This window comes from Asterias amurensis, chromosome 12 (genome assembly GCF_032118995.1).
Source record: "Asterias amurensis chromosome 12, ASM3211899v1".
In the NCBI taxonomy this organism is placed as follows: Eukaryota; Metazoa; Echinodermata; class Asteroidea; order Forcipulatida; family Asteriidae; genus Asterias; species Asterias amurensis.
In genome coordinates this window covers 16,981,509-16,998,772 of record NC_092659.1, presented here as the reverse complement: position 1 = coordinate 16,998,772, position 17,264 = coordinate 16,981,509, and the positions used below count along the sequence as shown (strand labels likewise).

The 17,264-nt window shown below is 37.6% G+C and overlaps 1 protein-coding gene across 2 annotated transcripts in view; it reads left to right on the top strand.

Moving 5' to 3' along the window:
• LOC139945097 (ras-related protein Rab-6A) overlaps positions 1 to 16,938 on the top strand; it is a 28,003-nt gene extending 11,065 nt beyond the window's left edge. Inside the window, exons 4-7 of one of the 2 annotated variants that reach the window (XM_071942362.1) lie at positions 514 to 625; positions 967 to 1,060; positions 2,091 to 2,157; positions 10,146 to 16,938. In XM_071942362.1, the coding sequence (XP_071798463.1) occupies positions 514 to 625; positions 967 to 1,060; positions 2,091 to 2,157; positions 10,146 to 10,216 (344 nt within the window). In that variant the 3' untranslated portion in view covers positions 10,217 to 16,938. Of the gene's footprint in view, positions 1 to 513; positions 626 to 966; positions 1,061 to 2,090; positions 2,158 to 5,394; positions 9,243 to 10,145 lie in introns of those variants that run through there. The other variant, XM_071942361.1, reaches the window with a different exon arrangement.
• Positions 16,939 to 17,264: the final 326 nt, after the last annotated feature.

Here is a 17,264-nt window from a genome sequence, read left to right as displayed (position 1 = left end):
AGCGCAATGAAACGGCTCTTGTTTTTGTTAAAAGTTTTTTTTATTATTTTTTTTTTTATTTGTCATGTTCAGAACTAATTTTCTATAAGTGCTGATTTGCAATGTTCCCAAAGAGCAATTGCAATGAAATTTTCAGTGATGATAGGTATTGGTGCAATGATCATTGCAAAACAAGGATGTCATTATGACATCATCAGAAGTCACATGACGTCATCTTAAAGGTGTTATATTTTAAATTTTTGAAAATTTATAACAATTTGAGCCACAAGAGACCGTAGGTTCCTGTTTGCGGGATTGGGGAGGGATAAATAAGGTCTTCATTTTGTTTGGAGTGCGTGACCTCACATGACCTCTACATCCGGTCGAAACGGGCCAAAAACGGAAGTGCCCTGTAACTCAAAAGTGGCAAAAGTTATGAAGTTGCTTTCCAAGGACGTATAATGCAACCAATAGAACTGCCTGTTAATTACTGTTTTAAACCCTTCACTCTTTTTAATCCCTCTTCCTTTTTAGATGCGAACTCATTTCACCAGACGTCAAAATGGATTGATGATGTTCGGACAGAGAGGGGGAGCGATGTCATCATTATGCTGGTCGGAAACAAGACAGACCTGGGAGACAAAAGGTTCGGTTTCCCCTGTTTTGTTTAACTTTTTTTTAACTCATTATAAACAATACGATGCGTTCTAACCATTTTAGATCTCTAACAAACCAGCAGCACCTGTTCTTTTTTTTAACAGGTTGAATACAGCAAAGACTCACAAACATCAGCTTAAACACATCCTTCCTTATTCCTACCTTTTTAGGATTGTACTTAACTTTACTGAAAGTTTCTGAAAGCCAGAAATCAATAATGCTGTTGGTCGTTAATGATCCCTTACCATCCCCCCCCCACACTAAGGCTGAATTGATGACTGTAGTGACTCTGTAATTGAAATCCTGTTGTGCTTGTTTTTTTCGTCGCAGGCAAGTGTCACGAGATGAAGGGGAAAGAAAAGCAAACGAACTCAATGTATTGTTTATCGAGACGAGCGCCAAGGCTGGCTACAATGTCAAACAGGTAAGCAGATATTTTAATATTGGCTAAGCAGCTTAGCAGCTACCCATGCAATTTAAAGGAACACGTTGCCTTGGATCGGTCGAGTTGGTCTTTGAAAAGCGTTTGTAACCGTTTTTTATAAAATGCGAATGGGTAGAAAGATGTTGTAAAAGTAGAATACAATGATCCACACAAACATGCCTCGAAATTGCGTGGTTTTCCTTTTACCTCGTCGACTAACACGTCGGCCATTTATGGGGGTCAAAATTTTGACTCCCATAAATGGCCGACCATGTTAGTTCGCATAGTAGAAGGAAAACCACGCAATTTCGAGGCAAACTTGTGTGGATCATTGTATTCTACTTTTAAAACATCTTTCCAACCATATGCATTTTATAAAAAACGGTTACAAACACTTTTGTTTTAACCAACTCGTCCGATCCAAGGCAACGTGTTCCTTTAATGGTCATGGTTGACTCCAAACTGAGCTGCTTTAGCAGATGCTTTTGCTTGAGACATTTTTCTGTCAAGCAGAAACCAGCATCTTAGCAGTTATAAGTGGTGCATGTGATGTGGTATTTTTGTTGGTTACCTTATTCTGGTTAGCATTATTTCGTTGTGCTTAGCTTCTTTGGGCTTAAGCAGCTTTATTACATTGTTCCCAGGTCAGCAGATACACTAATACCAGGGGAGCACCGACTTATGTACCTACTAATAATAATAATAAGACCTGTAATGTGCACATATCCACCCTACTGTACTTATTCAAGCTAAGCAAATACACATGTTTCAGCTTAGCAAATATGTTACCATCAATAGATACTTATTTCTGGTTCTCAAGATTAACACTGACATGGGGTCAACGTACATTTATCATGGATCTCACTTTTTGAAACACCAAATTGATAGGACTACAAATTGATAAGAATCGACTACAAGTAAATTTAGACAACACTTCTGTATGTACTTGGGAAAACATTTTGAAAAGTTGATTGACCAAGGCTACTTGGTTTCCCTCACATGTTTTCTCAAAATTTTCTTTTTCTTGTAGCTATTCCGCAGAGTAGCAGCCGCCCTACCAGGAATGGAGACAACAGAACCTAAGAACACTGGAGACAGTATCCTTACAACTCAATCAACAAATCTTTACTCAGACATCCTCATTAAATCTATACCCCCTCAGGTTTTGAAATTCACTCTTGAAGGGGCACGCCAATTTTCCTCCGGTTGAGGCACCTGTGTGAGGAAAATTTGTATTGGAACTTTGATAAAGCACAGGGCACAGGGCACCACGGCAATTGCTGAGGCTGCACCCTTTCACCCAAGACAAATTTTACACATGAACATGATGAATTTTTTTATTGGTGTTTCACACTGCAATTTCTTACCCTGGGAGTTTCCCAGAAGTTGACTCCAGTGTGAACGGATATATTTTCACAAGGTACACACATCCAAGGACTTATAAACCTTCGTATAATGTGAGACTTTTGGGACGATAGAGGGCCTCCCATTCACTGGTCCCTTTACATTGTGTCGGGTCGCTGAGAGACACGCCCTCTATTGTCTTAAACATCTCACATTTACAAACCTGATTTATAGGGAACTCGGTTCTGAAGTTTGAATCTTTGATATTTAATTCTCTGTCATCGGTTGTTTTCTTCTGCTTCTTCATGTTTTGTTTTGATTGTCAAGCTCACTATCATGGGATCTATAACATTTAAGGAGTCTGGTTTTCTGGTTCCCCCCGCCTTAGTCGCTTACTGGTAGTTGAGCTCCCTGCTTAGCCAAACCGAAACCTACTAAACAGATTCATGGTGGTGTGTGTTTAATAATAAACTAACATCTGAGTTTACTGACATTAGAAGTAGACCAAGTGTGTTTGGTTGTTTTCTTGGTGACAGAAATTAAGGTTTTAGTTGTTATTTACAGAGTTTGTATTTAGATCAGTAGGTATGGATTAAACTTAGAGCTGAGTTGATGAACATTAACACATTTATACCATGCTTAATCATTTTTACACAGGGATGTGGTTTCTCAGTTTTTAGTAGGGCGCCCTCGGCTGTGGGTCAAAAGAAGGTAGCTCATTGGCTGATACTATGCGCCGCGCATACTTAGCTGCGCATTTTCCATTGTTTAGTCATAGTTTAACCTCTAAGATTGTGGCTCGCCTACGTCAATGCATACAGTCTAATGAGACAGCATTTCTTGTGTAGAATTGCATCATTGTATTTCAGTATTCAGGTCTTGGAAGACTTTTCAGAGACTTGAGAGCTCGCCAGTTTCTGGGTAAGTGCAATCTACAACTGCATGATCAATTAAAATACCCCCCGAGCCAATCCCAAACCCTTTCAGAATCCCAAGTGCCTGTTCTGCTTGATTTTGATGGATTCAGGACGGCATAGCCAAAGTGTTGCATGTGGCTGTGGCAGTCCATCAGTTTTTGTCTTGCATAGGCCGTCATTGCAGAGGTCAGGCAATGAAAATGTACTGTTGTATACGTGCCACGCACTACTCTCAGGCAATGACCTGTGACCTTGTTGATGGGGTCATTTGAGTTCGTGACATTATATGCAAGGTGGTCCATTAGTTAACTCTGAATATTGCAGTCGAGTTGGCGCTTTTGTTGATGGATCGCATATGAAGCATTTAGCCAAGATACGTAATGTTTGCGAAAACATTTCTGTGTTCGGTAGAGTTGTTGATTTTTGTTGAGAATGATTTTGTAACTGTTTGCATGCATTGCTGTTTGTGGATGTGCTGTTGTTGCATTGCGCCATCTTGGCAGTTAGACACACAATGAGTGTCAGAAGGGGCTCGTAGAGGAAAAAGAATTCATTGTTCATAGTTAATTTGTTCATAAATTGAAGTTTGAAGTTAATATATTGTAATTTGACATTTTAAGTGTTGAATTAAGTTGTTATGTTATTATGGCTTTGCTACTGGCTATTTATTTTGCTTTGTGTCTTTGCCTGTTGGTGTCTACAACTTAAAATCAATGGAAGAAAGAAATAAGTGGTTCTTGTTGAGCGCATAATACAACAAAGTCTGTACAGGCTCCACATCAAAGCCTCTCAATTACGGCTATTGCACTGTCCTGTTTTTGATATGAAGTTTGGGTGGTAATTAGGATAAACGTCACATAGGACTGCAGTATCTCGCCTGCCACAAATGCCTGGACATTACAAGTCGCCGATTTCACTATTCCTAATTTAAGACTAATCTTAGGACTTAGGACGAGTCCCAACCCTGCACTGTAGCATGCAGACCTTAAGATTAATCCTATGTTAGGACGAGTTACTCGTCCTAACTCGAGATAAGACGAGTCCTAACTCTTTGTGAAATCGACGGCTTGTCACTCTTTTTGTAAACAATGTTGTATTATTACAAAGAAATACATTTAAACTTTTTGGGGGCTTTTCTGCATACTAATTACTGTGACTTTATGCCGTGTTTTAAGAACTTCCCCTTCAGTCATATTTCACTTTGATACATTCCATCAACCCGTACTAAATACCTCCACATTCCATGCTCATCCATTATCTTTCTAGATGTGTATATTTCTTTCTCATTAAATTATGCACAACTTTGATTTAATGCTACCTCTCCCTGACTGCCACAAAAGGAAACGTTTTTTGGGGGGGTTGAACAAAGAAACTTGGACACTGGCATAAGCAACAGTTTACTGGAGCTGGATATGAACGCAGGTTTAAATGCCGCTCTAGTAAATTTTTCTTTGTCCAAACCCAAAATTATTTAGTCTTGGTTTCGAGACCACTGTGTTTTTGTGTACACACAATCAACATTTTGATTTATCTTCTCTGTAAATGTACGTAATGAATTAACATAGAGGGTGCTGTGGTCATTGGTGGTGGAAAGTATACCACGAGTCGCAGCACCCTTTATGTAATCCGTCGAATGTTAATTAACCAAGGAAAGAATCTGCAGAATCCACTGCGGACTTGTAATTTTTGTTTTAAGATCACAATTTCATAGAAAGTTTCTTTGTTTGTCAACTCCACATACTGTCCGTTTTAATTTTAAAATTTCATTATCATCCAACATGTTCATTTAAATGTTCAGTTTATATTTAATATTTTTACCAGTGTGCTGTTAATTTTCCGTTTTCATTTGAGCTGTAACAAGAACTACAAACTTCATCTTACTCTCATCCTAACTTGCTTAATTTTTTTCGATTTGTTTGAGTTCCACTTCTTCAAGACTTCTAAGCTTATGATTTCAGTTCTTCATCGTCATGATTTAAATTTTTCGTTATTTCATTTTGAGCTTTGTATGTTGAGTTTTTTTGAGTTGCTTTTGGAGCATGTTTTCCTTGACTGTGATTTCTCTTTCTCCAGTGATTGAAGTCAAACTAGAAAAGACCCCGTCACAGGATCCCCAACAGCAAGAAGGTGGATGTGCATGCTGATCTATAACGGACACTCTCATTGGCTACCTATATATATCATGTATCAAAGCTGATCTCCAATTGGCCAGAAAAAAAGCCAAATTTGGTGGCCGGTTGGTTATTGCCACCTTTTTTTTGTAACATCGTGTCTGATTGGTCAGAGTGTTAGTAACCCTGTTTCTGATTGGCTGAGCAGTAGTCATGGTAGCCATTGGCCAGAAAAAAAAGCCATTCGGTAAATTTAGTGGTCGGTTGGTTATTACCACCTTTTTTTTTAACATTGCGTCTGATTGGTCAGAGTATTGGTAACCCTGTTTCTGATTGGCTGAATACTAGTCATGGTAGCCAATTCAGGATGTAATTGGTTGGCAGTTCATGTATAAAATACAACCAGGAAGTCAAAATGCAACCACCAGAAAAGTTGAAATTCCTGACATTTTGATAAGCAAATCAGCATTGTATAGATAATTTAATCTTTGAGTGTTTTGCACTTAACATTTAGTTAGGGACATTGAAACAAAATGTTTTAAGTACAGTAATGAAAATATGAATTTTGTCCAACGATTATTTTTTCACATATTGTTTAGTTTGGTGAAATTCATTTCATCGATCAGTCTTAATAATTTTTTTCTTTTTTAGGATAATGACCTTTTGTCGAACGCAGTTGATAAATGTGACTGGATGTCATTTAACAGTCTAAGACCGGACCATTCCACTTATCTAAAGAGGGATATCAGGTCCCAGAAATGTGCAGGGTTCGATTTCACAAAGCAATAAAATTCAGACAAATTTGTCCGTATTACCATTATTTGCAGTAAAGATCAATCTGAGCTCTTTGTGAAATCGGCTCCTGGTTGTTGTGTTTTTATGAGGGGCTGGAAAATAAAATTCCACACTTACACCTGGTACGCAAAATTGCACAGACATACAGTATGGACATACCTCCTATATCTAGCCCTCTGATTAAGGAAAGCCATGTTCTTTGTAGCAGGTTTCCAGGGCCCAATTACATGGCTCTGCTTACCGCCGAATTCTGTGCTTGCGATCACGATTCCCCGCTTACGTGCAAGCGCCGAATTTCTGTGCTAGCCTTGTACATGTAGAATGCCTAGTAACGTGGAGTACGCACGCGCAGAAGCCAAAATTTGCGCTAACCAGTGAAATACGCTTGCCGTAAGCACAGAATTCCCTGCTTCAGTAAGCGCAGAATCTGTGCTTACGATAAGCAGAGCCATGAAATTGGGCCCAGATGTCTTGCTGAGAGCCTGTGCTAGATTCTGAGGTTTCCAACTGAATTCAAAATTTTCTAACTGCTGGAGAAATGTTTAAAAAAGATCTCCTTCAATGATATCTGACTGTATATTTGTTTGACTTTAATTTGTTGGGAATTTTGTTCAATAGATTTATTTATTGTAATATTTTTTTTGTCATGAGACTAGGGGCTCCTCAAAAGTGACTAGCATTGTATAGGAATGTTTCAGTTTTAGATGTTGTTTTTGCATGGCTCCATTTTATGTTTACCTATTTTGTGTACTTCAGTATGTGACCATTCATTGTAATCAACAACAAATAGAAGATGTAGGGATTTGTGAATCCATGGCTATCGTTCGGCCCTTCCATGGCCAAACAGCCATTCTCAAAAGTATAAGATCATTTCTGAGTAAATTGAGGTCGTTTTTTTATTCAGTGTTTCAAAGGGATTCTATACAATAAGGATGTGAATGTAACACATTCTATCTTAGCCTCTTTTTTACACTTTCATCCTGTTTTTTGTGGCAAAACAGCTTATCTCTGTACTTGCTTTTCCCTGAATTAGGCTTTTTTTGCCATGAAAGGGCAGGGGGTGTTTGCTCTGGTTTGTGCTTTAGAAAACATCAGCCCTTATTGAAATGACAGCTTCAGGATCAGTTTAAACTATACTTTGACTTTGGCTCTGGCTCTGGCTTAGGCTCTAGCTTAGGCTCTGGCTTAGGCTCTGGCTTAGACTCTGGCTTAGACTCTGGCTTAGGCTCTGGCTTAGGCTCCCTCATTAGTTTTCAAATTAAGCACTTTCAATATGGCATTTTCAATTATGGTTGTATGGAGCAGAAGCAGCTATGGCTGCTGCTGGATCATAGCGTTCACATAGCCTAAGTCGGAGCCAAAGTTGATGTCGTGGCTCTGAAAAAAGAGCCATAATTCATATCAATAATTATAAATATTTTAGTAAGTAACATTTGTACAGTACAAGTCGATGATAAAGTTAAAGGTTTAGCCCTACATTAAAGTACTACAATTTGACTTGTGTAACAGGGATATTTATTAAAGATGAAGGTTTTTGTATGTGGTTACGTATAGGATTTTTTTAAGCCATTCAATTTTGGAGCTTTTCAACTTGCTAGGTGGCAGTAGATTTACTGGATAGATGCTTGGCTACTGACATTGAGTCCAGGCTCATAGTTATCTAACAAAACAAAAAAAACAAAAAAAAAACCAGGTGTTTCTGCTGCCACCCTCCTTTGGGGTGCTGTGAGGAGAAAACAAGTTTATTGTATTTTGTTCACTTTTTGGGGGCAAAATTGGAACTTAAGTTTGAAAGTTAGTGATTGACACATTTTTCTCTTGTAAAACTTATCTTATGTGCATTCTTGATTATCCGCTTGTGTCACTTTGGTTTGAAGGATAACTTTGCGTGCTGTTGGTTCAAATTGTTTATTTGGGAGAGTTTTTTTTTCTGATATCATTTTGATTTGTAGACTGTTGGATGTTTCTACTACAAGAATTGCTAGAAACAGCACTTAAACTTTTGAATTGCTGCGCTTCTGTTATATAGAACTTTTTGGTGTTGTGCTGTTTCTCGTTTTATTTGAAATAGCAATTTAATTGTATTTTGAAATTCACTCGAATCGGAGCTGATAAAAAACAGTCATATGACACATTCTGAGCCAAGCTACCGAATGTTATCTAATCTTCAAGTGAACAAAGAAAAAGTGTCTAGAGCAGGATCTGAACCTCTTACCTTTGAGTTTACATGCCGGTGCTCCACCATTTGACCTCACTAGCCTCCTTATTTTTGTCAATATCTTTGTTTGGTGGGCGCTAGTCACCAAGTGTTATCTTGTGATGATGTAAACACAAAATTTCCTCTAGGGATAAATTGAAAGTGTGCTTGGCAAAAGATTGTAGGCAATTAAGGTGCAAAATAGTAAAGCAAAATTTATGTAATTGTGATAATTTTTTAGTTGTTATAGGTAAAGGAAACTCCACACGGGATTGTCAACATTATGTTTGGAGTATTTATAACTAAAAATATAAATCAGTTATGTATAGTTTTTTTAGGAGCCATTTTATTGCATTGATCTGCTGCTTAAACAAAATGTTGTACTTTGTTTACCTGTCAAAGGGTCATAGAGGGTCGCATCCATCTTACACCCAATGGACAACCACAATGAAAATTGTGAAAGTTGAAAATTGATCCTGAAAGGGGCGATCTTGATGATTATTTAATGAAAAGAGAAAACAAGAAGGGAAACAAGATTACAACGAAAAAGGACTTTACCGATACTTTTGATAAAATGTTGTTTTTTCTTTACAAATTGGAAACTAAAGTTTTTCAACGAGGTTACTTTCATTTGCCCTTTTAGTAATTCATGTTTTGTGATCTTTAAAATCCAGGAGTTCACATCATTCATATTGAATTTTGTTTTCATTTTTTTTTTTCCAATTTTAATGTGAAGGTGGCTGCTCAGTGTTCTAGCAATATTCGTTTTAAAAAAAGTGTATTTTTTAATAAACGTGACACGTATTATTTTCAATGATTTTTTGATGTGTGGAATAGATGTCATTTATTATTTTATGCATGATCAAAGAAAGTTGACAAGATTTCGTTTTTGCCTTTCAAGCCACCTTGGCCTTTTCAAAGTTAGCGGCTAGGGTTATGGCTTGATCACCATGGGAACATGCATTGAAGCATAGGCGGCCCCTGTGTATCATCAGGTGTTGTCTTCTGTAAGAAGTTTACCGTCAACAGACGTTTTATTTTTCAGTTGTGCCAGTTATTGGATCACTCCATTGCTGAGACCAGACCAATTGCATCAACTACTTTAAAGTTGGTCAGACAATGGAAACTGACATGCATGTACATGCGTATTACAACTATCAACAAGTTGGGTAACCTTTTACCCCAACGAGGGAGCTATGTATGTGCTTGTTGCGTCATGTGGTAGGGATCTGTTGAAAACTATATTCAGATTCCATGCCCATAGAAAATCATTCATGTTGTCAAATATTCCTGGCTAAAATGGCTGTCGGAATTCAGTGGGTCAAGACTTGGTTTTGACTCTTTGAAGGCTGGGTTCAGTAAAAGGTGTTAACATCTTGAGCAGTAACAGATGATTTTGACCTGAGCTTATCTTGATGCGCTTGTAGGAGAAATACTTTCTCGACAGGTTTTTGTGGTTACCGAGCAAACTGTGACGACATGTTGATTTCAACTGGTACTTTACTTTGTAACAATGCTTTGCTAGAATTCCTGTTAAGCGTTATTGCTCTCAGTGCTTATTTTTGAATGAAATTTCCCTGAGTAATGAATACTATTTTATTATAACTTGAATAACACTTCTGTTTTGTTTTCTTCTTTAGGTTTAGGGAATAATTGCTAACGTTGAGTTTTGCAGAATTTTCCAAAAGTGTTTTCCTTAACCCAAGATGTTCTCTCTAAAGTTCCTGTCACACTAACGCCCAGAGAGCCCGATAATGATATGCAACAAGAAGAAGGTGGTTGCTACTGCTAGAACAGCCCCTCCTCCCTATTGGTCAACTCATTTGTGTGGATGTCTCTCATTGGCTGGTGCGGCAATTGTTCAACCAATCAGCTTGTTTCTCTGTGAAGTACTGGGTAATGTTACATTTCACTCTAGTATGTATATGCAAAATCCCAATCTGGTAAGTTTCGGCAAATGGTCTGGTATGCATTTCAATATCTTTTTTTTTAATGAATGTGATAGGTTAATTCCAAGGTGGCCCATTATTCCAAATTGGGCCATCAATAAGTGCACTTGATTGGGTGCATTTTCAAAATGGCGTCTCGGAGTGCCATATCAGTTAACACTCATAGTATACATTTGCTATATTTAACATAATGTAACCTGCTGTACACGTTGAATGTGTCGTAAACTAACTCGTGTATTGGTGGTTTGTGGGCGAACACTGGGGGCCAGTATTGTGTGATAAAAGCCGGGGGAACAAGGTTGACATCATTGTCTGAACACCATACAAGACTTTTCCCGATCGTCCCCTTAATAGGGTTACCAGTTGCCACTCTTAATATGTAAATTATGTGTGAAATACCAGTATTATTGGCTATAGTGCCTCATGACTTTCATCCAATCAACAAGTTGTTTATGTATCTTCGTTGGCACTTCCTTACCTTACATGTTCTGTGATTGGCTAATAAATTTGCTCTCAGTTAGGCCACAATGTGAACTTTTATTGGTTGCATAACAAAAAATACTGAGAATAACTAAAATTTCAAATTAAGAAATACTGTGTTTTTAACTTTGGCTCCATATAATTTGACCACTTAAAGGCTTGTCATTTGAAACCAATGATCGACCTCGGAATTAATGTGCTGGCGCTCTACGAACTGAGCTGTCTAGCCCTATGTTGGCAGTCTCCCTATTAAAAGATGTGTCAAGATTCTAGTCTTCGCTACATTAAAGGATCTGGCTTTTTGATGTCACATTTGACAGTCTTTTTTCAAGAATTTTAGTCTGGTTGATACTCATTAAACAGCTCATCAACAGAGGGGGCTTTTCAGTATATTTGAATTTTCTGTTATTATGAAGAATCGGGACCAAAATAGTGTAAAATGCTTCATGTTGAGAGCAGTGCACTGACTTCACTGGTTACCTTGATTTAATGAGACTCTACTCTAGCTGGTGAATTTTGTGCGAAGGGTGCGAGTGATGCAGTAATCCAGCTTTGTAGGGCTTAACTCGAACAGAGGGGTGACTATTCAATAAAGGAAGAGCCATAAGTGTATGGTTATTCTGTCTTTGAAATTCTTATCAGTCTGAGTTGCTATAGATACTGGTTTTTCGTTATTTTTTGTAATGCATAAATAGGTTCTATAAATACATGTAGATAGATGTTGTAGTTCACAGGGAGATGTAGGAGGAATAACAAAGGCCTTTGTTGCACCGGAAATGCTTAAAATGTCAGGTGGATCAATAATAAAAAACATTCATAATTTTGTTGTTAATCAGACTAAATTTTTGCCAACACAAAATTGTAAGAAGGCAAAGAAAATCAGCATCAGAAATGCAGAAGTGTAACCCTGCCACAAGATTAACTGCAAAACTTGCAGAGAGCGTGCATTGTAACTGAAGAGAACATGGCCGAAAATGGTGTTAATATGAGTTGGGTGTTGTGTGATTTCCAGATGGCATTTGTCTACAGTGCTCATGTGGAGCTGGAGGAATGATGTAAAATTGGGCATAGGGCTTTATACATAGAGAGATGACTTTATAGGTCTGACGCAAAACGGCTCTAATTACTAGATCAGGTTTCCAACTGGATGGTGTTTGTTTCTAGCCTTGACAAAGCAATCAAGCACTTGAATACAAGAGAAGATTTATAGGGAAGAGGCTGACTTGATGAGCAAACTTTATTGTCGGATGAGGAATTGATTGGTGAAGGGCTTGTTTGGGAAAGATTTCAGTATACTGCCACCACTTTTTCACCCATTTTTACCAAAAGGAACATCTTAATTTGAGTAAATTAGAAACATATTGCAAATGAGGTGGCTGGATGCTGAAATTTTCCCCTTGATAGTCTTGGGGGGAAAACAAATTCTTTCCTATGATGTTCAGGTGTTTTATTCCCACTTTGCATTCTTTCTGATGGAAAAATTCAATTATTTTGTTGGGTCATTGAAAGCTGTTGAAAAAAGGGCGATTTTCAGCACAGTGAAACTGTGGAGAAAACAAAAAAAATTATTTTCAGCACGGTACACATTTATTGCGGTTTAAGAAAATGCAAAGTTTGTTTTTTGTGAGTGTGATGTTTTTGCACTGACAAAAGGATCAAATGCTTTTCTGGTTGTTTACGTCAATGGTTGAATTTTGTCACGTGGGCTTGAGGCAAATTGTACAAGTTCTGAAAACGAAAAAATGAAGGGGGGTTTTGGTGTAGCCTGAGCATCTGACATCACATTTCGAGGCTCTTGAATAACGCCAGAGACCGGCCTCCAGCCGGCATGTACATACATGCACCTTTGACCTACATTAATTTCACATAGAGCACATACATGCCCCTTTGACCTACATTAATTTCACATAGAGATATGCAGTCAAATTCTATTGCGGACGTGATAGGAGTGTACTGTTTGGGCATCTATGGAAAGCTCATGTCACTGTGCACGTTTATCCAATATCATTTTACCCAATGGAATCACTGGATTTGAGTAGCAGGTACCTGTCTTTATGGGCCCAGTCCTAGAGTTACGGATGAGCTAGCGTTGCGTTAACATAGCACGGCACGGTAAGCACGGATCTGAGTAGCAGGTACCTGTCTTTATCCTTGTGGATAAAGACAGGGGCCCAGTCTAGGTTTGGTGTAGTAATTCTGTTTGTTTGTTCTTGAAAGATGGTGAGTAAGGAAGCATTAGAATTCGTAAACTTTTGATTCAGTCTCTGGACAGATTCTCTAGTCGAGAAGGAAAACTGGCAATAATTGTTTCAAATTATTTGGGGTTTGAACAAAGGAAAGTTGACTAGAGCGGAATTCGAACCAAAAACCTCCGGATTAACGTCCTGGCGCTCTACCACCTGACTTTATTATTCCACATATATCTCCCTAGTTGCTATTGGCAGTGTAAATGTATGAAGAAAAAAATTGTAGTTACTTTTTATATAAATTTGATGCAAAAATGATATTTTCAAAGGATTATGTATTTTAATTATAAATAAAAAATATGTTGTTTTGTTGATGTCAGCGCTTTTTGCTGAAGTAGCTACAGCCATTTTTGAATTTTAAGTTTTTATTTTATTTCAACAAATGTCGCAGTAGCTGTAGTTTATTTTCTACATTTTGTACATATTTGACGTTGACAATTATTTCTTAAAAAGAGTCAAGTGTGGTACATGGATGTGTGTTAATTGGCCAGCAGTATTTACAAATATTGATGTTTACCACTTCAGAGATTGTATAGATGATAAACCTTGTCGTATTTTGCTGTGTCTAGTCTTGATTCGAGTTGGTAGTTCAGTATTTTTGATCCTGTAGGCCAAGATCAAATCTTGTGGATGTTTATTGGCACAAGCTAGTAGAATTTGGTGCAATTCGGACAAAAGGTGGTCCGAATATGCTTTCTAGGGTTAGAAGGTATGTCGAACTTGCTCACTCACTATATTTGTCCAGATAATTTTTTTAGGAAAGTAGCATCAGGGTGTCTGAGTTCAAAAAGGGGTGTACAAAAAGTTACCCAGACACCCCTCTGCCACCCTTCTTCATGGGTGCGTTCGTTTAGCTCCCCTGGGTCGACCCCGGTGTGTGGCGTTTTTTTTTTCCCCAGGACAAACGTGGGTAATTATCTGCACCAATCATCCTGGAAAATAAAACCGCCACACACCGGGGTCGACCCAGGGAAGCTGAACGAACGCACCCCATGTGATAGCTGTGTCTAGCCCCCTCAACTGATCCATATGAACTAATTCCCTATGGATCTTAAATACTCAAGCTGCAGCTTGAAGAGAGACTATGTTGAACCCAGCCATAAGAATTTGTTGTTAAACTATTCTTTAATGAGTCCGCATTTAACAGTTCGATCACCATTTCTAAGAGAGGTTGCCAAGCTCAATCAATTTTGTGAGAAGAAAAAACAGAATTTGACATAAAAAAAGTGTATTGGACACTGAAGTCTTAAAACAACTCTTGCAAATTAATAAACAGGTGTACGAAATTGGCCCTTGGTTGGCTGAAAAAAATACCTCAAAACTTGAAAATCTATTTCCAGCTTGTTAGTTTCTTCTCACAAATGCAGACTCTGTGATTCTTGTAGGTGTTCTAATATTGTGAGAACCTCGCTTGAATTATTTCCACGTGTGAAGAAAGTATGCTCTTTTAACGTTCAAATGCGTACAAGACTCTCACAGTCTGCTCTGAAGGAGGCAACCTTTCGCTATTATAAGATGAAATTGTAACGCTTTGATGTAAATGTACGCCAATAATCTGATAATCAGTCATAAACGATCCAGCTTAAAATATTGTAAATTCAGTTGATGTATTCGTAAGTAACATAAAACAGAAGTTATAGGAGTAAATGATTGATCACGCTCAAGTTATCCCCCAAATATTTTGGGGCAGAAAACCTTTGTTTTAACGTTTAAAATAAGTTATACATTTTTGGGGTAGAAAATCAGATAGAACTGACTCTAGAGATGGTCTACACAGCCTGATGGTCTTAGTCAGGTTCCTTAAGATTCACAACATTTACTTCAAGTGCTGGCGTGAAAAGGAGGCAAGCTTTTTAGTTCAGAAACTCCATGGTGGAAAAAACAAAATGGCGGCACTGTGAGGAAGGTCAATAAACTCATACGGTAAATGAGTTATGGAATTAAAAATTTTGAGTATCAGAAAAACTCACAATCATTCGAAATAACAAAAGGTGTGATTTTAAGTAGCATTTTACCAAAAACTACCATGAAAATAGTATGCCATTGCTGAATTCATGCGGAGGGAACAATCCCCACTATTAGTTTGGATTGACTTAAGTGTTGCGAATAACCAGAAAAGTTATTGCATTACCAAACTTGTTTACTTTCCACACCCTCCCAGCATTCAAATTCATTCTTTTTTTTTTTGACTAAAAAATATGAATATGTATAATAAAAAAAAAGGTAGCTTTAATTCTGTAAAAAGTGTTTGGGTGTTTCAAAGTGTAGCTAACTATTACTAGCTTTGATATAATGCAGATGTGTATGTATTAGTAATAGTTATAGTTAAATTAACTAATAGTTGTTATTAAACTGGTTTAAATGGGGGTTCATACTGAAGCATTTTAAAGACATCCATGTTGACACTTTGGCTTATCTTGAAGTGAAATGATAGATGACTAGTCACAAAACATCTATTTCTTCTCTTTTTTTCCTGAAAACCCAAGTCACAATGAAACGACTAATGAACTATAAAAGTGTACTCCACAAAGGGAAATAGAGATATCTTAAATAATAAACTTGTAATTCTATAAATGTATTACTGGAAAAGGCATAAAATGTCTATATCTTTAAAACCAAGCTGGACATGTCTAAAAACTGAAGCAACCTTTAGTCCACAATAAACAGCTATAACTACAATAACTTTCCCAAATTATTGAGTGTGAATGTAAAGTGCACCTCCTGCCAAAAAATCACCAAGTACACTCAAAGTGTACTGTAAGTGTTTATGAAGGTAGTCAGTTAATATAGTTAGTGGTAATTACAACTTATTTATAAATTAAGATATTGTTCTTGTAATGCTTTGATCATAAATGTGTTCAACTTTAGTGTGAAACAAACTTTAAACCTCTTGAGTATAGACGATGTGACTTATGTTTACATTCAAAATGCTCTCTGTTGACTAAACACTGTATACGTCATCTTTCGCCGGGCAAAAAGACATGTAGTCATGGTAAGATTGCATACACTTTCTAGCTGGGTGCCAAAACACAAAGGTTTTGCCTGGCGGTATGCGCGCGAATCATGTTATGGTTTTCGAGTGACTTCAGAGGTCACATCGTCTATAAAGTTACTGTTTGGCTTTTCAAAGTGACAAGTTACTAAGGTGTTTAGGTTTCTGACATTTCCGTGGATCATTACAGGAAAAACTGTATTGAAGAAATAAGCCAGAATACAACATCCTTTTCCTCTGGCAACTCACACCTGGTATCTCCATGTAATTTCTTTTCCAAACAGTGGACTTAATTGGATCATGCACAAACAGTAGAGCTGCTGACTGCCCCAGGCAGATTAACTGCTCATCCATTAAGTTTAATGGCCGAAGTACTATTCACACACGCACTAAAAAAGATGTACCCTTTTCAAGTTTTTGTTGCCAAACTCAGAAGTTCTTTTATGAGTATTTCCTCTGAGAATTACAGGGGGGAAAAAACTGAATTTAGTAGGAAAGTTCTTTAATGGTATCTAACACTTGGGGTGCAATCCTGTATTTGCAAAAAGTCACATTGAGTTGATGTTTGTGTTGAAGTTTGGCCCTCGATCCTGTAGTTGCTCTGTTCATACAATGACAGTCAGTTTATCTGGTAGCAGTCTCATGGATTCACACCTAAGAAAAACTCTCAATCCGTGATTTTTTTTTTCAAAACAAAATCTTGCCTGTTGTATTTTGCATGATAGCATTTATGATCAAAGTAGACAATGATCGTATATCGATTGTGTATCGTTAAGTGGCGGTGTGATGGTCTCCCACTGCTGCTTTACATATTTGCTGGAATGCTTAATAAAGTCAAGTCACTGCAGCAACCATTAATTCTTGGCTCGAAGATCTTTTATTTGCTAGAGTCGGGAAAATATTGTTACCTTTTTCTCATAGTCCATCCTTTTTCTTACAATACACCCTTTCTCTTACAGTAGAGTGGGAACTCTTGGTAATTATTTTCCCCAGCTATTTTGAACTTTTGTGGTTTGGGTATTGTGGAACAACTGTGCTCAAGACATATACAGTCAACCCCTGCCTGATAAAGAGCACTGTTTTATAGAGGTTCCTGCTTATAAAGAGTAAGTCCAAAATCTTATTTCTGCTTTGTTTTTCTTTGTTTTGCTATCCTCTTTAATAACAACATTC